This window comes from Lagenorhynchus albirostris, chromosome 10, assembly GCF_949774975.1.
Source record: "Lagenorhynchus albirostris chromosome 10, mLagAlb1.1, whole genome shotgun sequence".
Taxonomy (NCBI): Eukaryota; Metazoa; Chordata; class Mammalia; order Artiodactyla; family Delphinidae; genus Lagenorhynchus; species Lagenorhynchus albirostris.
Window position 1 is genome coordinate 12013869 of NC_083104.1, and position 23350 is coordinate 12037218.

The window sequence follows — 23350 nt, forward strand, 5'->3', positions numbered from 1 at the left end:
CTTTGAGAGCTCAAAGCTGAAGAATATCTTTCTTTGTTTCTACATTGGCCAGATTGTATTTTCACTGTTGGAATGAGAATTAATATTCATACTTTAAGAGTTCTTTGTACATGTTTGTACCAAAGAGGTTTTCTAGACAAGATGAGTACTTTGACATTTCCCCCTTTTTTTAATTTTTAGGTTGACGCCTTTCCTCCCAATGGTTACGGCTTATACAATATAGTAGGGAATGCCTGGGAGTGGACTTCAGACTGGTGGACCATTCACCATTCTGTTGAAGAAACGATTATTAACCCAGTGAGTATCAGTCTCAGAGTATGTATTGTGAAGAGGTTACATCCATCCCCTGGGCAGGCTGTGGCAGCAATTTCATGTGTTTCGGGTATTTCTTTTCTATTGACGTTAATCTTGGAATTTCCCCAAAGGGATATTAAGCACTTATCTCTCATTTCAACCTTAAAGCATTGTGTAGACATGTCTATGGACATTTTATATGCTGCTGGATTGCAATGGTGTTAATGATTTGAGGGAATCTGTCTATAACTTTAGAAATTATTTCAGCCTCATAAATGTGGTCAAAGTGAGATATATAAGTAAGTATGCAAGATGCATTAATGTTTATTAATAACTAGTGAGATCTGGTAGATGGTATTTATCATCCAGCTAATTGCCTGAGTTTTCATTGGTTGAAATTTTGATTGAAGAGCATTGTTTGGAGAAAATGAGAAAGGATGTTTTCTGGGTGAATGTTGAATCAGGAAGTTGAGTCATTTCATGATTATTTGCTGAACTCCACAGTATGGCAGTTCAGTGCATCATAAACCTTGGGAATTGAGACAACCATGTTTAAGTTTTACCTTTTCTGGCATGGGAGGAATGTTGACTGCAGTTAGTGGACTACTCTGCCTCTAAAACCAAGCTCTCCCAGCAGAATATACAAAAATTGAGACGCTACAAAAACCGGGCATGTGGGTGGGAAGTACTTCCTTTAAAAAGAACATGACTGAATATTTCTTGTGTAAACAGATTGGGGGGAAAATACCATTTAAAAATCCTATCTCTAGCAAACTAGACATTCATAAGTCAGATCCAAGAATGTATATTTATACCCAAACTAGCTAGACTGGGAACTTAATATGTTTAATTTTAAACCTTAACCTCTTGAAAAGGCATAAAAGGTAGTGATAAAGAAAATTAATTCTTTGATCTCTTCTCAGTAGAGTGTTGAACAGCTCAGAGTAATTGAAGAAGTTGTCAGACTCTGCCTCGGTCCATTTTTCAGAATACGGGGATAAATTTGTGTGATATGCTTGATTTTTCTTCACAGAATAACACGTGGATTGCTCATGAATAATCTAGAGACAGAAATCTACTTTCTTGGGGGCAGATGAAAAAGCTGAGTTTTTCGGAAACTGTCATTTCCTCCTTGTTTTCCTTGTACTTTCTGGCAGGGCTGGTGGAAGTAGTGGTCAAAGACAACCCATCTCTCCAAAATGAGAATAAGGTTGTGAAGTTCTCAGTGGGTTTGTGGTTGGGAGACGCCATTCTCTACTGGCAAGATGTGACTTGGCATTTGCTGTCAGAATCAGAAATAGAATTTTTTCCCCCTCAGATTAAAGCATCTGCATGTTTGGAAGGGGGTGCACGAGGCTTCAAAATGCTGGCAAGTTGTGAATGTATCTCTCTGACCATCTGTTGTTGAGCTGAGTGCTTATTGGTTTCAGTTTTATAATTGCTTGTGTTTCTTCTAAGGATTTACAGAAAAATCCATATTTTTCTTGTTTTCCCCAGTCCTGGGCTCTATCTCAGATGTTGTCTTTGGTCTATAAATCATTCTCCTTGTAGGTTTCTCTCTGTCACAGAGGCCTCATGTGCTTCCTTATTTGACTGGGATAAAATTCAACAGTTTTGAGAACTAAATCCCAACTCCCTTGCAAACTCAGACTCTTTCATTGAAATCTTCACAGCTCTCCTTCATTCATAGAGCCACTGCCTGTCTCTCATCTGCATTACTGCATCAGCTTCCCAGCTGGGCTCCCTGCCGTCACTCTTTCTGCTCTACTGCAGCTGTAATGATCTTTATAGAGGACACACTTAATGCTGTCACTCCTCTGTTTAAAATAAAGTACAAACTCTTGAACATGACTTCTGAAGGCTAAAATAATTTAGCCCTTGCTGATCTCTCAATGGCCACAGCTTTTTCTTCTTCTTTCAACATTTAATTATGAAATGTTACAAAAATTCGGACAAGTACAGAAAATAGCATAACAGATACCTATGATATCGACCATTTTGATTTAACGTATATTGACAGTATATTGTATTTACTATATTTCTTTTAGCTAAAGAACAAGAACAAAAACTAGTCAACACTTGATATTTGTCAGTATTTTTAATTTAAGCTATTCTGGTCAGTGTATAGTGCTATCTCACTGTGGTTTTTTAGTCATCGTATATGTATATTAAAATTTATTTTGGTGAAGTACAGTTGATTTACAGTGTTGTGTTAACTTCTGCTGTACAGCAGAGTGATTCAGTTACACATAAATATACACATTCTTTTTCATATTCATTTCTGTTATGGTTTATCACAGGATACTGAATATAGTTCCCTGTGCTATACAGTGGGACCTTGTTTATCCATTCGAGATATACTAGTTTGCATTTAGTCATCATATATTAAAGTCTGTATCTGACAACTCTCATATCTGGTCACTCTATTGATCTGCTTCTGTTGTCTGTTGTTCTTGAATTTTGGTCACATCTTGTTTTCTCACATGCCTTGCTATTTTTGATTGAGTACCAGATGTTGTTTAAGAAAAACTGTGGTGATTATTTGAGATCTGGATAGTGGGATCTTTCTCTAGAGTGAACTTACCTTTGCTTCTGGAAACTTCTATTTCATATTAGCTTATTCCAATCACGAATTGAGATGATTTGAAGCTGAGCTTCAGTCCCTGTGAGGGCTAGTTGGGTATAGTTCTTCAGGGTACCAACGAACAGTCTAGGGGTTTTCCATGACTTTTCTTCCTTGTAGGGCGCCGAGCTCCAGGTTTTTCTTCCTTGGCCTATAAGTCTATGCAAAGTTCTTTTCAGCTTCTCAGCATTATAGCTGCTGCCATTGGAATCAATAGACCTCTGGGAAAATAGGCTCGTCTCTCTGGGCTTCCCTTCTCTCTGGGATTTGAGCCCTGCAGTTCCTCACAGCCCTGATAGTTCTCATCTGATCTGTTTAAACTCCCAATGGTCTTTGAGGTCTTTTTTCTTTTTTTAATTAATTAATTAATTTTGGCTGCATTGGGTCTTCGTTGTTGCGTGTGGGCTTTCTCTAGTTGCGGGGAGTGGGGGCTACTCTTTGTTGCGGTGCGTGGGCTTCTCATTGTGGTGGCTTCTCTTGTTGTGGAGCACGGGCGCTAGGTGTGCGGGCTTCAGTAGTTGTGGCACACACGCTCAGTAGTTATGGCTCGTGGGCTCTAGAGCGCAGCCTCAGTAGTTGTGGCGCACGGGCTTAGTTGCTCCACAGCATGTGGGATCTTCCTGGACCAGGGTTTGAACCCGTGTCGCCTGTGTTGGCAGGCGTATTTTTAACCAGTGCGCCACCAGGCAAGTCCCCTCTTTGAGGTCTTAATTTATTTGCCTTCCTTCCCTGATGGCCTGTGTATTACCAGTGCCTAGCAGAGAACCTGGTACATAATAACTGGTCCTATAATAAAGCCAATTCCAGATACCTAGAATCAAGAGAGTTTGGTTACTCTTCATACTCCAGGTGTTTCAAAAGCAAAGGCTAGTTAAAAACAGATATTTTCAGGAAAAGCTTTGGACCAAAATACCCATGTGATTAGTAAACATTTCAACCCAGGAACTGACCTCTTCAGTGTCATGTGTATCTTTTAGTTCCAAGACTAAATCATAATGGCAAATCATTTTAAATCTTCTTTGGAGAGCTTAGGAAAAGTCAGTGTTCTGTATGCAGAGGCTATTCGGGGATTATCTTTTTCTTGTTCAGTGACTTCCAGGGAGCAAATGTTAATCATTAGTGTTTATTTTATTGGGTAGTCATTTATGGCAAAAGCAGGTGGTGGGAACACCTTGTGTGCTTTGTACACACAATCCTAGGAGAGACTGAGCTATTTGGCCATATGGAGTGAGGGTCAGTTTGGTCTTACCTGGTAGAAGGTTCTTGGGAGTGTGCATGCATGTGTGTGTGTGTTTTCTGGAACTACTTAGGGTGGCATCACCTCTTCCCACACAGATACAATCCAGAGTGTGGCTGTTGATACTACTGTTTTTTTTCACCCAATAATTATAATAATAAAAGATGATTTGTGGTTTTTTTCCTTTTCACTTACCTAACCCGGAGACCCTTATTAATCTGTGGCAGTGTGTGCTGCTTTCAATAAAAGACTATGTAGAGCTTATATAGCATCCTGATTTCCCACACCTGCATCCTCACTCGCACTACCCTGGTATCATGCTGACTTGTTCGCTGATGATGTGAAAGGATGGAGTGATCTATAATATCTTTCCCACTCTTAGAGGTACACGGTTTCATTCAGGCAGCTTTTTTTCCCTAAGGGAAAGAATTCTAGTCTTAGAATTAGTCACAGTAACTTGGATTATAGCTCTGCCACTTAATAGTAAAGGAATCTCTCTAAACTTAGAATATATCTTAAGTTTCCTTATCTACAAGCTGGGAATAACTATACCTATCTCATGAAATTGTTGGGAAGTTAGATTTGATAATGTTGTATATAAAAATACTTTATACCCCAAAAGTACTATTGTGGTGGTGGTTTACTCTTTTTGTTTAAATTATTTTTGGGTACCTAATTGGGATATTGTATGCTTCTGTTCAGCAGAATTAATGAGGAATGTTGGCCTTTGGAAGCAGAGGGGGAGAAAATGATGTTTATAAATAATGAATGTGTAATATTCCTCCTATCCTTATCTTTTGTTACCATAGTCATCCTTACAATGAAAATCTCACTTCACGGCCCATTAAAGTCCAATGGGAATAAAGTTTTCTAAAAAGTATTCCTCCTCTGAATGAATCCCTGCTGCTTGCCAAATTCTGTTAGCCAGAGATTCTGTTTGTTTTGTTTCTGTCAACGTGGAGTTTGGTTGTTCAGTTAGATTGTATAGCTCTAGACATTTTGGGGAGTGTGTCCTGCTTTGCAAGTGTGCATTGCTGTGGCTGGGAATTGACCGAGAGGCTGTAAGCCCTCCTTGTGTGCCAGCCGTGGTTTGCAGTTTGCACTCTGCTCGTTTTGAAGGACACACATCTGAGCCCTTGCCCATCTCACAGGGCACATGCCAACCCTCTGACCTGAGGTGCTGGCAGGTGCCTAATGGCCAGTCCTGCTTTTGCCATTGGGTCACTGGACTTGGGGCTTGGACTTGCGTTTGCCCGTCCTCTAAACCAGCGATCCCCATCCTTTTTGGCACCAGGGACCGGTTTTGTGGAAGACAGTTTTTCCACGGACGGGCTGGGGGGTGGGGGGTGAGGGATGGTTCAGGTGGTGACACGAGCGATGGGGAGCCGAAGATGAAGCTTCGCTCGCTGGCCTGCCGCTCACCTCCTGCCGTGCGGCCCGGTTCCTAACAGGCCGCGGACCGGTATCGGTCTGTGCCCCAGGGGTCGCGGACCCCTGCTCTAAACTCCACATTTGGTTGTTTCTCTTCCCAATAACCCCTCCTCTGGCCTCCCACCACTACATGGATCAATGAATTTTGTACAGCAAAAATGTTAGACCCCTGGGGCTTCCCTGGTGGTGCAGGGGTTAAGAATCCACCTGCTGATGCAGGGGACATGAGTTCGAGCCCTGTCCGGGAAGATCCCACATGCTGCGGAGCAACTAAGCCCGTGTGCCACAACTACTGAAGCCCGCGCATCTAGAGCCCGTGCTCCACAACAAGAGAAGCCACCCAATGAGAAGCCCATGCACTGCAGTGAAGAGTAGCCCCCGCTCTCCACAGCTAGAGAAAAGCCCGTGCACAGCAACAAAGACCCAACGCAGACAAAAAGATAAAAATAAATAAACAAACTTAAAAAAAAATGTTAGACCCCTGCTTAGCCTGTCTCCTAGCCCTCCTCTGCCTATGGCGTGAGCCTGTCCTTGTCTCAGCTGGGCAAGAAACAGTAAATACCACATCATCCTTAGTTGAGATTGCCCCACCCATTGGCAGCCTAATCAGTGGAGCAGGCATACCCAGGATGTGCTAGGAGGAGGAGTTCACTGAGGATTTTTATCTGCCGTAAGGCCTTCATTCACGTATTTTCAATGAGGACAGTTTAGAATAAATCAGTTTGATGTAGAAGTGACCTGGTATTCAAAATGAAAAAGGCATGAAAGTGTTAAGGAAGTTGATTTAAACTTGGTAATAAATTACTGTGGTTGTAAATTATATTTAATAAATCCCAAAGGGAAAGCAGGGCAGTCAAAAATCATCAGTCTCTAGAGGCTATGCTTATGAAAAGAATTTTATCTTCTTCTCCCTAGTGGAAGATGAAAATCATTCTGGAGGAAAAGCTAATGTTTATCCATTGCCACTGTTCTTCGTGGTTCTGGAGCAAGGTTGATCATTCAACAACAATAACAAAAAAAACTGTTGAAAAATAGAAGGAATAAGCTTGAATGTATATGGCTCAGATATTTAGATCCTGTGAACACATTTTCAAACACATTATCCAAACACATGCTTCTTGCTTGAAAAGAGTGAATGCTAATTCCAGTTGCTATTTGGAAGGTGGTAAAAATGCTATTCACAGTAATATTACCTTCACAATCTCATGTTACATCTCTGGACTCTTCCTGTTCAAATAGAGTGGGACACCCAAATGTACTGTGGCCTCCTCTCTTAGTTTGGAGGATCAGTGGATCTTGGAGGGAAGTGAAAACTTCCAGCTTCTACCCCTGCAGGAACCCTTTCTTTGGTACCCATGACAGCTATGGTCCTGCAGCCTCGAGCTTCAAACTTCCTGGGGCCAAGAATGCCCTAAGGTCTGGGGCATCTAGTTGTGTTATCAGATGTTCTCATTGTTTGATGTTCTCCCACGGACAACCAAATATTCCATCCCTGGAGTTTCAGCTCACTGGTCCTCCTTCTGCAGTTGGTGGAATACAGAACACAGCTTCTGTCTTGTGCATGAAAGCTTTTCAGATACCTGAAGAGAGTCATAGCCTGTGCCCCCTTGTCTTTCTCTTTCTTGATAAACATCCCCACTCCTTCAGCTGCACCTTGAATAACTTGGTTTCCAATCCAGGGCAACCCAGGTTACGTTCCTCTGAATAATATGAGTGGTTAAAAAAGTCCCATTTTCTAAATGGGCATCTGGAAATGTACACAGCATTCTAGATGTTCCCTGATAGATGCAAATAATAGTGTGGCTGTCCTTTTTCCTCCTTGTGTGTCATCAGGTCCCAGATTGTGGTAGGAGTTAAAGGTTGAGCCAGTGGAATTCAGCAGAGCCAGGTTTGGACTTTATTACTGTCACTTTGGTTTACCAGGTGTGTGACCCTGGGCAAGTCACTTAAGTACTCTGGGACTCAGGTTTCCCTCTTTCGTAAAGGGGGATATAGATTCCTACTTCATAGAGTTGTTGTGAGGAACTGAGAGAGTGTTTGTAGCCACTTAGCACAATGTTTGGCAAATAGCAAGCATACAATACATGGCAGCTTCTGTTTTCAGCGTGACCGGTTCTGTCCTCCACTGCTGGTTCCTCTCACTACTATGTGTAGTAGTGGGAGTAGCAACAGGAGGAGCAGCTTGTAGTAGCCAAATAAGACTTCCCTTTCTTCCCCAGCATATTGATTTTAGGCTGGGTCTCCCTAAATGTTGTTGTTATGCAGCTGTGTTTTTTTTGTTTTTTGTTTTTTTTTTGCGATACGCGGGCCTCTCACTGCTGTGGCCTCTCCCACTGCGGAGCACAGGCTCCGGACGCGCAGGCTTAGCGGCCATGGCTCACGGGCCCAGCCGCTCCGCGGCATGGGGGATCCTCCCGAACCGGGGCACAAACCCGTGTCCCCTGCATCGGCAGGCGGACTCTCAACCACTGTGCCACCAGGGAAGCCCTGCAGCTGTGTTTTATGCATTTATTTTTTAAAGTAGTTTTCAAACTTCTTTGAATCTTCTCTTTATGTTATGTAGCTGTTTTTTTAAAAAATTGATTTATTTATTCTTTTTTTTTTTTTGGCTGTGTTGGGTCTTCATTGCTGCGTACGGGCTTTCTCTAGTTGTGGAGAGCGGGGCTACTCTTCATTGCGGTGCGCGGGCTTCTCACTGCGGTGGCTTCTCTTGTTGCAGAGCACGGGCTCTAGGCACGCAGGCTTCAGTAGTTGTGGCACATGGGCTCTAGAGCGCAGGCTCAGTAGTTGTGGCGCACGGGTTTAGTTGCTCTCTGGCATGTGGGATCTTCCCGGACCAGGGCTTGAACCTGTGTCCCCTGCATTGGCAGGCGGATTCTTAACCACTGCGCCACCAGGGCAGCCCCATGTAGCTGTGTTTTGAAATGTAATGAGGAGCCTATCTTTTCTGTCCATCAAATTCCATTTTTTTTTTAATGGGTTTCAACCTTCAGAGACTGCTTACAGACGTCATTGTGACTATCAGCTCTGTCATTTATGGTAGTGGTTTTCCCTTCCAGCTTCTTATAATCAACCAATTTGGCTGTGGTTTTGTCAGTGATACCACGTGAATGGGACGAGGCTCAAGGCAGAGGTCAGCCCCGGGGTCAGGCCGCATTTCCTGAAGACTTATACTGTATCATGGGGCCGTATCGGCTCTCGGGGATGCAAGGTGCATGAGACGGGCTGGCTATTAGGGAGCGCATAGGCCAGGGAGAGGGTGGGTAGTGATCAGGTACATCACGATGTGCTGCGGTGAGATTTGCTGCTGATGTGGTTGAGGTACGGCCTCCCTGAGCTCTTTTCTCTGCCAGTTGGAGCCGTGAAGCCTTCTCTGAGGAGGTGCCCTTAGAAAGGACGGCAGCAGTTGTGTGCCAGGTCCTTGGCATCCAGACACAGGAAGGACATGGCATGGCCTTGTGAGGAATTCATGGTAAGCAGAGAAAGGGTGTTCATTCCTTTATTTTCCTGCTGCTTTCAGTTTCTTGAAGCCTTGCCTTTTCCATACTTACGGTGAAAGTAAAAGTAAAAGCAGTGAGAGGGGTGTGTGTGTGTTTCTATTAGTTTTGCCGCAGTGTATTTTTCTTCTCCTTATGGGCACCATCGAGCTGTTTCAAGAATTTCTGTTAGCTAACCAACTAGGGGCTTTGGAGAGTGACTTGTGAATTGCTTTCCTAGTTTGGCATGCCCTGTAAAAGGGCTTTTCTGAGCTGTCTTTTTCACAGTGTAGAGCACTCCTGGGAGGGGGGAGCCATATGCTCTAAGATTGGGATGACAGAAGGTCGGCATAATGGGTTGGGGTTATAACAAAAACGTGACAGGCAAAGAGCAAAGCGTTTGCTGTCCTCAGTCAGGTTCTTCCTGCTGCACTGAATAACAGAACCGTGGCCTCGTGATGGAAGCACAGGTCAGCAGCCTGGGTTTCCGTCTGAGATTTAGCTTTAACATGTCAAGGGGCCTTAGGTGAGTCGTCGTGCCCTTGTCTGGCTTACTGCTTCGTCTGTAAATTTTGCTGGGGATGTAGCAAGCCGTTCCTAGGGTACAGTAAATCTGGACAGCAGCCCTGGAGTCTCGTGCTGGCCTGGAAAACAGGCAGCGATGGATGAAGAAGCTGGTAGGAACATGGTTAAGAGGACAGGTTTAAAAATGATTCACACCTCGTTCTACATCCTAGTTTTGCCACTGATGGCATGGTGGCCGTGGGAGAAGGGGGTGACATCTTTTGATTTTGTTTCCTCATCTATAAAGTGGGAGTAACGATACAATTTAAGCACATTGGGTTGTTCTGAGAATTCACAAGAGATTCAAGCACATGGCACTGTACCTGCATGGTAAGCACTACGTAAACGAGAGCTGATTACTTTCCAAGCACCCCGCAGTTGGAACATTTCCATTTTGAAAATCCTTTCCCCTTTAGCACATCCTCTTGTTTATTATACCAGATTATGTTCTTTTCTTCCATTTGTTTAATAAGCATTTATTGAGCACTTGCTTTGTCCTAGGGGCAGACATAAATGTCACACACTCAAATTACGGTTTGAGTTTCACAGTCCTTAATTACGGTTTGAGTTTGAGTTTCACAGTCCTTAATTACGGTTCCTTTCTCCCATGATACTAGGAAGGCTTTGCCCCACTGACACTTAGGAAATCAGAACTGAAGCCCAGGTTTTTGGCTTTCTTTCAGAGGTTGTTTATTCCTTCTCTGCACCTCTGTTTACCTGGAAGCGGCCACGGGGAAAGGAGGATGGGGGCTTGCAGAGTCTCTGTCACTTGGGTCCCTTATTTATTTGGGTCCACAGCTGACAGGCCAAGTCTGAGCAGCATTTCTGGACAGAGGCAAGTACTTGCCAAATGGAAGAAGCCTCCATTATGGGTCTGTTGCACAAGGTTTTTCTGTCCTTTCCTGGTGTGGTTTGCAGAATGAATCGACAGCCGGAAGTGCAGGCCCTGTATCCAGAGCCAGAGCCTCTGCATCAGGCTTGGCATCCTGGCTTCCACCTCCGTGGGCCTCCCTTCCCATCTCCTTCCTGCTCTAGGCCTTCCTGGACAGATCGTTTTTCTTGGTGTTGCAGTGACTCCCTCAACACTCCCCCAAGTACCTCAGCCCCTCATTTACGCTTAACATTTCCGGCTAAGGCCTCTGTCTCCTCGTGCTCGACAGTCAGCAAAGGCCAGTGTGTGTGTCTGTTCTGGCACACAGAATAATTCTCTTCTTCACCATTTTTCACGTACGACAGTCTATAGTTGTAAACACGTTGACCACGGCACTCCTAAACCAGAGGTGGAATCATTGCACACTGTTTGGGAAGAAAAAGTGTGGTCTCTGTCAACCTGGAGACAGTGCCCCAAGCCCTTGTGCACTCTAGCTTTCTAGATTATTACAGTAAAATGTTTGGGTTGCAGAAGAAGAGGTATGCCTCAGACCCTTGTCCACAGCCTGAATTTACCCCAGGGCTGCCCAGTGCTTTTGTGAGGATCCAAGTCAACGTTCTTTATACTTTACATTTATATTGGGGTTTTTTCTCCTTGAAGAACTCAGAGTCGTCTCTGTCTCCCTCCCTCCCTCTTTCTCAGAGGCTCTTCTGTATTTCTCATACCCGCAAAATATTCCTGATTGTGGAAAAGGAGACATGTGGTTTTAGTCTCATTTCTTATGATAATTCAGGGAGTGGAAGAGAGGTTCTCGCTTTGCCCCAGATTTGGAATTTGATTTGCAGAGTCAGGATTAAATCCCAGGTCTTCTGATCTTGAGACTCATACAATATTTACCAGACTCCAGATGTTACTTGAAATACAAAACTTGAAAGGCTACTTACTTCCTTATAGTATCTTACCACAAACTCCATACACTAAGTCAGGAATTTCAGAAAGTGTTATAAATATGAAAGTTAATTTAAGAGATGTGAATTGCTGTGTCATACAGTGGCTTCTTCCAGAGCAAGGGAGAGGCAGTGAATTATGCTTATGGTTTTTTATATCTTGAGATTTAAATCAGTTCCTTGTCCTTTTTACCTTCCTAATCTCTTATTTCCACTAAATTGTTCTTTAAAAGTCTTGATTCGGCGAGTCAGTTTTTGCACTGAACATTTAACCTGTTAATGAATTGTGAAGTAATGTTGCGTCATCTTCCACTTCTATAGCTTCACCTTTCATGCCTTTTCCTATGCCATAGTGTGACTCATTTGTTCTTTCCCTAAGGATCTGGAAATAAAAACATGTTATTGAGAAGAGAAAAATAGAACAGTTCAATCATCTTTTATATCAGGTTATTCTGGGGACTTCTTTCATGTGGATATGTGGACATATTGATAGTATAGGTACATATATATCCACATGTGTGATTTCTATATAAATATATACTTTTATTCTTTCGGCAAAATTTATTGGCAATCTATTGAATACCAGACTTATGTGCTGGGTTCTGGGAATCCCACAGACCTGATCCGCTTGCCCGCGTGTAACCTGCAGATGTTAAGCAGTCAAGCAAACACACCTCGTTATATATATGTGCTTATGTATTTAACTATATGTGAGGAAGGAGTATAGCATGATGGTTAAACTCAGGCAGTTTTGGAGTCCGACCTGGTTTCCTATCTTAGCCACTTACCAGCTGATTAACCTGGGGCAAGACACTTAAATTCTCACTCAGCTTCCTCATCTATAAGTGAGGCAATAGTAGTTACCCCTTGTAGAGTTACTGAGAGATTTCAATGAGATACCACAAAGAAAATGTTTAGTGCAGTGACTGGTATGTGGTAAGCACTTGATAAATCTTAATTGTGGCTACTGTTTTTATGTGTAATGAAAATTCAAACACAATAAGCTAACAAGCTATGAAATGACACCTCACTCTGAAATCTAACTCATGAAAGACATTTATTCTGGACCTTTTTAGGGTTGTGGAAAGGAGATAAGACATCTGATAACATGCAGCTGTAAATAACACTTCTTTCCGTGGACAATCTCTGCTTTACACTCACTAAAAAAAGTGAACACTGCTTCTAACGAAGTGACAGGACTTACAGAATTGGGCACTTAGTGCTTGTCTACTTTTGCAATGTACAAAATAAAATCATGGAAGTGTTCAAGTATTCTTTGCAAAAAAATGTTTAAAAATACTATTTGGTATAAACTAATTGCTTATACTCTCTCATAACTTGCTAATGAGTTGTCACTGAAGAACACAGTAGATTGTGAGTGTAAGAGAATGTAATAAATGAAATCCTCAGGAAGACTAAACTGTTTTTCTTATTTCTCGCAATGCTTTAGAGCCATATCTGGCTTTGCAAGCAGGACTGAACGGTTTCACACCATTATTCTGAGAGATGGAAGTGACTGAACCTGGAGTAGACCTTTCAGAAGATGTAGCTGGTACCCTGTGATCTTGGTGGCTTGGTTTTCATTGACCCAGAAGTCACCTTTCTTTAGGATGATGCTACTATATACCTTGCCTTGTTTAGGATGAAACAAACTGATTTCTCTATACTTTAGAACCAACCCCTCCAGGATTGGATAGACCATGAATATTCTTTTGTGTAGTACATTAGCATATTAAGCTTTCAAAAATTAAAGAACCATCTGCATTATTAGACAACAAATATCATTTAACAGTGTACACCTATTAACAGATGATAAGAAAGCTAGCTCTTCGTTGCAGAAATCCAATGTGCTACTTATTTTCTCTTAATAGTTGCTTCTTCTGTGTTTAGATGGACTGGTTTTTAGCACTTAGATATTTCATGGCCTTGTGTTGAAGACTACTGCTTATTTGCTCAATTATTATGGTCTATATCTCTGAAACCATATGTATCTACCGTTGTATAAGTCAGAGTATTAACCATTTTCCTGGACTTTGCTGCTCTTTCTTCTCTCTTTCCTTCCTACCTAGAAGTTTCTACCTAGAAGGTGTAGAAGTTGAGGCCCTTGGCCACCTCATACCCACTAGGATGCCTACTATTTAAAAAAATAGAAAATAACAAGTGTGGGTAAGGATGTGAAGAAATTGGAACCCTTGTGCACTGTTGGTAGGAAAGTAAAATGGTGCAGCTTCTTGGAAAAACAGTATAGTGGTTCTTCAGAATGTTAAAAATAGAACTCTGATCCAGCAGTGCCACTTCTGGGTATATGCCCAAAAGAATTGAAAGCAGGATCTTATTTTTTTAAATTTATTTTATTTTATATTTTTTTAAATTGGAGCATAGTTGATTTACAATATTGTGTTAGGTTCAGGTGTACAGTAAAGTGATTCAGTTATACATATATATTCTTTTTCAGATTCTTATCCTTTACAGGTCATTATGAAATATTGAGTATAGTTCCCTATGCTATACAGTAGGTCCTTGTTGATTTTCTATTTTCTATATAGTAATATGTATATGTTGATCTCAAACTCCTTATTTATCCCTCCTCCTCTTTTCCACTTTGGTAACCATGAATTTGTTTTCTGTGTCTGTGGGTCTATTTCTGTTTTGTATATAAGTTCATCTGTATCCTTTTTTTTTTTTTTTTTAGTTTCCACACTTAAGTGATATCATATGATGATTGTCTTTCTCTGTCTGACTTACTTCACTTAGTAGGATAATCTCTAGGTCCATCCACATTGCTGCAAATGGCATTATTTATTCTTTTTTATGGCTGAGTAATATTCCATTGTATATATGTATCACATCTTCTTTATCCATTCATCTGTCAGTGGACATTTAGGTTGCTTCCATGTCTTGTCTGTTGTAAATAGTGCCGCAGTGAACATTAAGGTGCATGAATCTTTTCGAATTATGGTTTTCTCTGGATATATGCCCAGGAGTGGGATTGCAGGATCATATGGTAGCTCTGTTTTGAGTTTTTTAAGGAACCTCTATACTGTTCTCCATAGTGGCTGTACCAATTTACATTTCCACCAACAGTGTAGGAGGGTTCCTTTTTCTCCACACCCTCTCCAGCATTTATTATTTATAGGCTTTTTGATGATGGCCATTCTGACCGATGTGAGGTGATACCTCATTGTAGTTTTGATTTGCATTTCTCTAATGATTAGCGATGTTGAACATCTTTTCATGTGCCTTTTGACCATCTGTATGTCTTCTTTGGAGAAATGTCTATTTAGATCTTCTGCCCACTTTTTGATTGGGTTGGTTGTTTTTTGATATTGAGCTGTATGAGCTGTTTGTATATTTGGGAGGTTAATCTCTTGTCAGTCGCATCATTTGCAGATATTTTTCTCCTATAGGGTGTCTTTTTATTTTGTTTATGGTTTTCTTTGCTGTGCAAAAGCTTTTGAGTTGAATTAGGTCCCGTTTGTTTATTTTTGTTTGTATTCCCATTACCGTAGGAGATGAATCCAAAAAGATCTTGCTGCGATTTATGTCAGAGTGTTCTTCCTGTGTTTTCCTCTAAGAGTTTTATAGTGTCCAGTCTTACATTTAGGTCTTTAATCCATTTTGAGTTTATTTTTGTGTATGGTGTTAGAGAGTGTTCTATTCTCTTTCTTGTACGTGTAGCTGTTCAGTTTTCCCAGCATCACTTATTGAAGAGCCTGTCTTTTCTCCATTGTATATTCTTGCCTCCTTTGTCACAGATTAATTGCCTATGTAAGTTTGGGTTTATTTCTGGGCTCACTATCCTGTTCCATTGATCTGTGTGTCTGTTTGTGTGCCAGTACCATACTGTGTTGACTGCTGTAGCTTTGTAGTATAGTCTGAAGTCAGGGAGCATGATTTCTCCAGCTCCATTCTTTCTCAAGATTGTTTTGGCTGTTTAGGGTTTTTATGTTTCCATACAAATTAAAAACAAAAATTTTATTCTAGTTCTGTGAAAAGTGCCACAACACTTCTGACACTAAATGTATAGGTTTTTTTCCATACCAACAGCCAAGTCCAATTCTCTGGACACCAACTGAGTGTCCTTTGATTCAATTTAGTCTGACAGTAACCACCTGGAGTCAGCACAGACTCCAAGGTTTAAGGGCTCAGTCCCACAAGTCTGCTGCCACTTCACATGCCAGTCCAAGTATTGGGTGCTCTGGTACCCACACTTCTGCCTGAGCTGGCTCCTGAGTCGGGAGTTCCCACAGCTCCCCTCTTTCAGGTTTGATAATTTTCTAGAACAGCTCACAGATCACTTAACTTACTATCACGGGTTTATTATAAAGGATACAAATGAACAACCAGATGAAGAGGTACATAGGGTGGGGTCCAGAAGAGTCCCATGCACAGGAGCTTCTATGCCTGTGAAGTTGGGGTGTACCACCCTGCTGGCATGTGGATGTGTTCACCATCTCTGAAGCTCTCCAACCTCATTGTTTGGGTTTTTTATGGAAGTTTCATTACATGGGTATAATTGATTAAATCATTGGCCGTTGGCGATTAGCTCCAATTACCGGCCCTTCCCCCTCCCCAGTGATCAGGGAGTGGAGCTGAAAGTTCCAACTCGATAATAATGCCTGGGTCTTTCTGACTGACCAGCTCTCATCCTGAAGCTCTCTAGGGCTCTCCAGCTACCAGTCATCTTATTAGCACACAGAAGCCACTCATCACTCTGGAGAACCAGTACAAAGACCAAATATATATTTCCCATTGTATCACAGGGGGCTCTGCCGTCTTACTCTTCTTTCTAACCTTCTCGCCTCTTTTTTTTTGGTGAATCTCTACTTTGGCCAAGAGTCATTACATAAAAGCTTAAGTGCAGGGTGATGATCTACTAGTTCAAATAGTGTTGATATCTACAATCCCAGCCACTATTTAAGGCTCAAATGATAAAGCAGTGAACAGAGCAAAGTCCATGCTGTCAAGGTGTCTGCTTTCTAGTAGGAGAAGGAAAGCAATTTGTAATTTGTCACCAAGTGGTAAGCGCTGGTGTATTTAATTATTTTAGCACTGTTCTGACACCAAATGTGTGTGTTTTTTTCTGACAGCAAATACGTGTCATTTTTCCACACCAATTCTCCAGCACCAGTTGGCTGTCCAGAAACTCAATCCAGTTCTGATACTAACTCTTAGAGTTATCTCAGACACCGCAGATTAAGGGCTCAGTCCTTCAAGACTCGTCCACTTCAGATGCCAGCTGCAAATGGGGTACCCAGGCTAGCCACACTTCTGCCTGGCAGACTGTGAATTTGGGGGTTCACATGACCCCTTCCTCAGGTTTGATAATTTACCAGAACAACTCACAGAACTCAGGAAAGCACTTTACTTATGATTGCTGGTTAATTATAACGTATACAACTCAGGAATAGCCAAAACAAAGACACATCTTTTCCAAGGGTTTCAGCTCTGTATCAGGAACTGGGGACAAAGACCAGATATTTTTGTTTTGATACCACAGTGAGGAAGAAGGGGGATATATATAGGGTATGAAGAGAGAGAGTGATGGTAGGTGGAGGAGGGTATGATCTTTCAGCCTGTCTGGAAGCTTGTCATTTGACAGAGACACTAAATGGAGTGTGAAGTCTGAGGGAAGAGGCAGAAAGAACTGTTAGTGCAAAGGACAGTGATGTCACGAGGGACCCAAGGAAAAGGATAATGGGACACAGACCAACATCATGTTGCCTTAGGAAGCATGTCCACACGCAGTCTTGTGTGTACCTAAAGACACTTTCTACCGACCTGACATTGTGGCTCATTGAGGTCTCATGGCACCTGTAGTTTATTTTGTAATGAAAGGAAGATGTTGGATTTCCTCCTTATCCCTTTATTTCTGGGGTGTGATTTTTTCCTTGGAGGTTTTTGAAAACCATTCCAGTTATACACAAGGGAAGATGAGACTTGACAAAGTAGGTCTATGAAATGGAACAGTTGCTTCCATGGTATGAGGTTGAGACCCCCAAACCCAGGGGGGTTTGAGCCAGTGAAACCACTGAAGGCATCTGCAGTATCAATCTAAGTATGGATGTCTGTTTAAATGGTAAATGTGGCTACTTTAAATGTGTATTTATTCCTAAGTGAAAGAAGCAGATGTCATATGCCAAGAGAAGTACTTTAGGAGAGGCACATCTAACAAGGGGAGTTTTTTCAGCTCTATCCCACAGCTAATGAATGTCTTTTATTTTTTAACAATGTGAACTCTCGACTCACAGTTTCCCACGGGTTTTAGCCATTTTCTTGCAGTGAGCTTGTGAAATACGGACAGCTTTGTGCTCTTCAAACTGGAACAGTGGAATAATTTATTTAAAGAATATGATACCACTTCAGCTCATAAGGGGCACATGGCCGAGCTGGCTGAGTGTGAGCCTGGAACCATACGGCCTGGGCTTGACTCCTGGCTCCTCCACCTACTAGCTGTGTGTCGTTGGACAGGCAGTTTAACCTTTCTGTTCTTTATTTCTCCATTTGTACTTACTCTTCTTTCTAACCTTCTGAAAGTGGGATCAGGAAATTTTATAATCCACCATCACTGTGAGTTTGCTCTGGGATGGTGCAAGCATGGCCTGTGAAAGGGGCCTAGAGGTATGGTAGCTCCTGTCTGAAGAATGGGTCCCTTGGGCATGGGACTCATGTTACCTAAGTGCCCCCAAACCAACTGTTTTTTCAACTTCTTGCCCACATAATCATGACTAGAGGTTTCAAGGAGAAGACAAGAGCAAGTACTATTTAGCTTTGACTTTTGAGCAGATGTAACACCAGCTCTTCATCCTCGGCTAAAGACAGGCCTGTATCCAAAGGCTCTGAGGTTTCTCACTTGGTCTTCTTTCTGTCATGACTTGTGGGTCCCACATCTTCCACTTCACTGTCGTTCTTTTTCCTCATTGCCTGCTTCTTCTTGGTATCACTAATGGGGCTAATGATGGGGTGTCCAAACATTCCTAGCCTGTGCTCATGCCTGGCACAGTTGTTAATAGCAGCCGTGTTCACTCCCCAAAGTATCCTTATTTGGACAATAAATTATATAACTGCCCTACCAATAATAGAACCTACATCAAAATATCTTTTTAAAGATGAGAAACATTAAAACAGTACCTGACTCTAATATGTGCTCAGTAAATATTAGCTGCTATTATTAGCTGCTACAACTGGCATCAGTGTTTTTAAATATCCAGTTTTATGTATTATCCCCCAAAGCAAGAATTGTTACTGTAGTCCTTGGGCTGTGAAAGTGACATCTTTTTTTGGAACATGGAGGACCATGGACACTGAGAGCGAGTTAATACAGCTTTGCGAATTCTCTTCCTTTTTACCCTAGATTGGGTGAAACAAGTAGCATGGAGGAAATGACTGTTTTCATTCATTTCTCTAACAGGGTAATCACCATACAGCACATGCTGATTTTACAGAGAAAATACTGCAGGGGTTGTTAACTTGGACTGTGTGTTTAATGTGCTTTTCTTTCCAATCTGATCTCTAGTTTCCTTTCTTTGACCTTTCTCTGGGTGTCACCCTCCTTTTTCTCTCCTCATGCAAGGTCTAAAGCTAATTGCAGTCCCTTCTGTTGGACCTTATGCTGGGGGATGAATAAAGTTACACATAATTGAAAAAGCTTTATTTGAAATACCGGTTTCAGCTACCCACTCTTAAAATCCCTTGTTATGTTCGACATCAGGTAAACAAAGTGAGTTGGTCAGAGATGCAGCTAGCCTGGAAGAGATTTGAGCTGGACAGGCACAGATGTGGGAGGGACCTTGACTCCTGGCCTTGTCACTTGCTAGCTGGGTGACCTGGGGCTCTCCATTTTTCCTGTGTCTCTGAGTTTCACTATTCCTCATCCCTGAAATGGGGATCATGACACTTCCTGCTTCCCAAGGTTATTGTGAGGATCAAATGAGAGAAGAGGTATTAGCCTGCTCTAAGCAAATGTGGGCAGAGTTCCTTTCTTTAAAAATGTTTGAGGTGATTGAAAAGAGATCCGTTTTAGGAGACACATGAGCAGAGGCTTGAAGGAAGAGATTGAAAAGGCTGCTCCTGTGTGTTTCTGAGCTGCCTGTTGCTATAGTACCTGGTGAGTTAACAAGGGCGCTGTTTTAGCATGCATGAAGTGCTTCAAATGGGCAGCAAGATCATTTTTGTTTAATCCTAAACTTCAGGCTGCCAGAACCATGCCTGTGGGAGCCCGGGTGATAAGATAGCTTGAAGGCTTGACTAGAAGTCAAGTGTGCAGAGAGCCCAGCTTTTAGCCAATCAGGGCGAGGATGACTTAGCTCTCAAGGGAAGAGGCACGCTTCTCAGGGTCCGAGAGTGGAGAATGAAATCTGTCCTTTTAAACTCCAAACCTCCTATACGTAAACTTCTAAGGAAACCTTTGACTCCTAGCATTTGGGGGCTCTGGAACAAGATTAGCCAACTCACGGCTAATCTTGTTTCATTTATATTTCCGTCCACTCATCCCCGCTCCCCTTCTCTCCTGGATTATTTGAAGCCAATCCCACTCCTCATATTTTATTTAAAATACCATCATTTAAAAAATTGGTTTACTTTCATTAAAAATAGTTTTATTGTGATATAATTGGCATAAATTGTACATTTCTAAAATGTACAGTTTGATCAGTTTGTATATGTATATATACGTAATTATAAATATATATACTGATCAAAAAATAAATATATAATCACACACATATCCATGAAACCACCATAGTCTAGATAGTGAACATGTCCAACACCCCAGAGTTTCCTTGTGCCCCTTAGTAACCCCTCCATTTTGCCTTCTCTACCTCTCACACGCAAGCAACTACTCATCTGCTTTGTGTCATAGTAAATTAGTTTGTAGTTTTTAGAGTTTTAGATAAATGGACTCATACAGTGTGTACTTTTTTTCTTTTTTTTTTTGGTCTAGCTTCTTTCACAATGGCATAGTCTTTTATTCATTCAACAAATATTATTGTGCTCCTCCTACTAGGTACCATTTTGGAAGCTGCAGGACGTCTTAGGAGGCTATTGTAGTAGTCCAGGGGAGAAGTGGTGGTTTGGAGCCAGGGTGGTTACTATGGAGATGGTAGCTGCCACCCATTAGCCATCTGCCTTGGAGGTAGAGCTCATCAGACCAGCTGGATGTTGGGGTGGGAAGAGGGAGGAGCTGAGAATTGCTCCTCAGGCTTCTGGCTTGAGCAAACGGGTAGGGTGTAGTGAAATGGAGGAAGACTCAGTGAGAAATAGGTCTGACCTTCCCCAATTTGATCCTTTACTGGGTGTCCGTTGCTTCTTCAGAGTTACTCTTGTTATCATTTGTTGGTCTTAAGCGGTATCTAATATGCAGATGAAAACAATATTTAAAACACTTTAAGGTATTCACGAGATTTCTGGGTCTTCTCACAAGTGTTATTAAAATAAAGGCTAGCTGCCGTTGTCAAATTGAAAATAGTGAATCTCAGTTTTCTCCTCAGGTGTTTGTGGTATCGGTTGTACCAGGCAAGGGAAAGAGAAAGCGCAAAGTCAAATAATATTTTCAGACTTTTAAAAGTTTCTTGAGGAGAAGTTCTCTCCACTCTTTATCTGGCCCCCAGAATGTTTTTGTTTGGGTTTTACCATTAAAAATGTTAACGTTTTGCTAATTCGGATGCTGTGGTGACAGCCTCTGCATGCTGCGACCAGCTATGTGAATTTCATTGTACCATACAATAGTCTGTCTTCCTTCTGCAGTGTTAGTAACAGGTCAGCTATTTTATTAGAACTTAGACTCCTTTGGGGGGTTTTGGCCTTAGAAAAAATGGGTCAAGTTATCACTGTGGTTTTGGAATTTTGGAGGTTACACGCCACCTGGTTTATGGGCACCTTCGGGAAGTCTGAGTTAGTCATGAACTAATAATGTGTAATAGTAAACAATAATGACTGCACATTTATTGTTTATTATTTGCTCAGTGCTTTCTATGCATTCTCTCTTTTAATCCCCACATCATTCCAGTGAGGGGATTTTATATGTGTATGTGTGTGTGTGTGTATAAATAACCTAAATGTCTTCTTTTCACCTAAAAAGCAATAAACATGCAAACAGGAAACTGTGACCAATACCAAGGAAAAAGATTAGTTAAATAGAAACCGAGTAATCACAGATACTGGATTTAGCAGAGACTTAAAAGCAGCTATTATGTTTAAAGGTTTAAGGGAAAATATATTCAGAGAATTGATAAAAAATACAATGTGAATCAACAAATCACAGACAAACACAACAGACAAATGGAAATGATAAAAGAAGAACCAAGTGAAATTTCTAGAATTGAAATTATAATAACCGAAATGAAGAGTTCCCTAGATGAACCTGATAGCAGATTAGAAATGGTAGGATGGCAGAATTAGTGAACTTGAAGGTAAATCAAGAGAAAATTTCCAAACCAAAGCACAGAGAGGAAAAAGAATTGGAGACAGATCAACAGAGGCCTGTGTGACAGTATCAAACATTTCAACATAATTTCAACACATGTGTAATAGGAGTCCCAGATGGAGAGGGGAGAGAGAAAGGGACAAAACATTTTTGCAGAAATGATCTAAATACTTACCAAACTTGATGAAAATTATCTACAGTTCCAAGAAATTCAGTGAACTTCAACTAGGATAAACACAAATGAGAAATATACCTAGACATGTCATAGTCCCAGTGCTGAAAGACAAAGAGAAAATCTTGAAAACAGCAAGAGAAAAGCACTTTATCACATACAGGACAACAATGATGTGATTAATGACTGCTTTCTCATCAGAAACAGTGGAAGTCAGAAAATGGTGGAATGATACAGTCAAAGGGCTGGAAAAAAACAACTATCAGCTAAGACTTCTATATGTAGCAAAACTGTCGTTTAAAAATGAATGTGAAGGAAGTCTGACTTGATTCTGGGAAAATGGAGTAGACATACATTTCCCTCTTCTTCTCGCTAAATACAATTAAAACTCCGGATGCTACCTAGAAAAGGAACATAAGTCTCTGAAGAGCGAAAAGAAGGCAGAGTAGCTGCAGACCTTGCGACCCCAGGAATGACATGGTGGTGAGTTCCATGGATTTTCTTTTGGCCTCATATATCCCAGACTTGGAGCTGAAAAAGCCAGCAAATGCCAGGGAATGTAAACCAAAAAAGTCCCAAGAAAAGCCTGCTCTCTCTAGCCAAAGGGGAGATAGGAAATGGACAGTCTAGCAATACTGAAAACTTCTAGTCAGTAAACCACCCTACTCCATCTAAGCATGACAGAAAAAAACTGTGTTTTCTCACGCCTGCAAAGGCCAGGGTGGGGAGCCTATACTTGCACCCTCGTGAGGCTGTATTGAGGTGACATAATACCTCTGCCAGGGTGGTGTCAGAGAAGGCCAGGTGGGGTGCCAGGCCTTTTCATAGTTGCCTGGCAGTAATGAGGCCACCCCTCTCCATGGTGTAAGTGGCTACCATGTGGGGAGCCGAAACTCTCACCTTCTCTAGTAACGAGCATCCCTCATGAGGTGTCAGTGGAGGCTGAGTGGGGAACCCAGACTTCTGCTTCCACCTGGCAGTAACGAGGTGGCTCCCTCCCTTCCCCTGCCAATGTGGCGTCAAAGAAAGCCAGGGGAACAGAATATTTAAATAAGAGCCAGAGTCTTGTAACATAAACATTATCCAGGTTTCAAGTGAATAATGACTTGTCATATCAAGAACCAGGGAGACACCAAACGAGATGAAAAAAAGACAATCGATACTAACACTAATGACAGAGATGTTAGAATTACCCATTTAGCTAAAGATTTTAAAGCAGCCATGATAAAAATACTTAAGTGAGCAATTATGAACATTCTTGAAACAATTGAAAACAGAGAATAAAAACTTCAGAAAAGGGCTTCCCTGGTGG

General features: G+C 41.7%; 1 protein-coding gene across 7 annotated transcripts in view; it reads left to right on the top strand.

Annotated features, from left to right (window-relative positions):
- The window catches only part of SUMF1 (sulfatase modifying factor 1), a 111620-nt gene that overhangs the window by 70948 nt on the left and 17322 nt on the right, over positions 1-23350 (top strand). For 6 of the 7 annotated variants that reach the window (XR_009542716.1, XR_009542717.1, XM_060161327.1 and 3 more), the window contains one exon: positions 181-297. The exons of the other annotated variant lie outside the window; for it this stretch is intronic. Coding sequence is in view for 4 of the 6 variants with exons in the window: in XM_060161327.1 (XP_060017310.1) it covers positions 181-297 (117 nt within the window). In the remaining 2 variants the exon portion in view is untranslated. The remainder of the gene's footprint in view (positions 1-180; positions 298-23350) is intronic. 7 annotated transcript variants of the gene reach the window in all.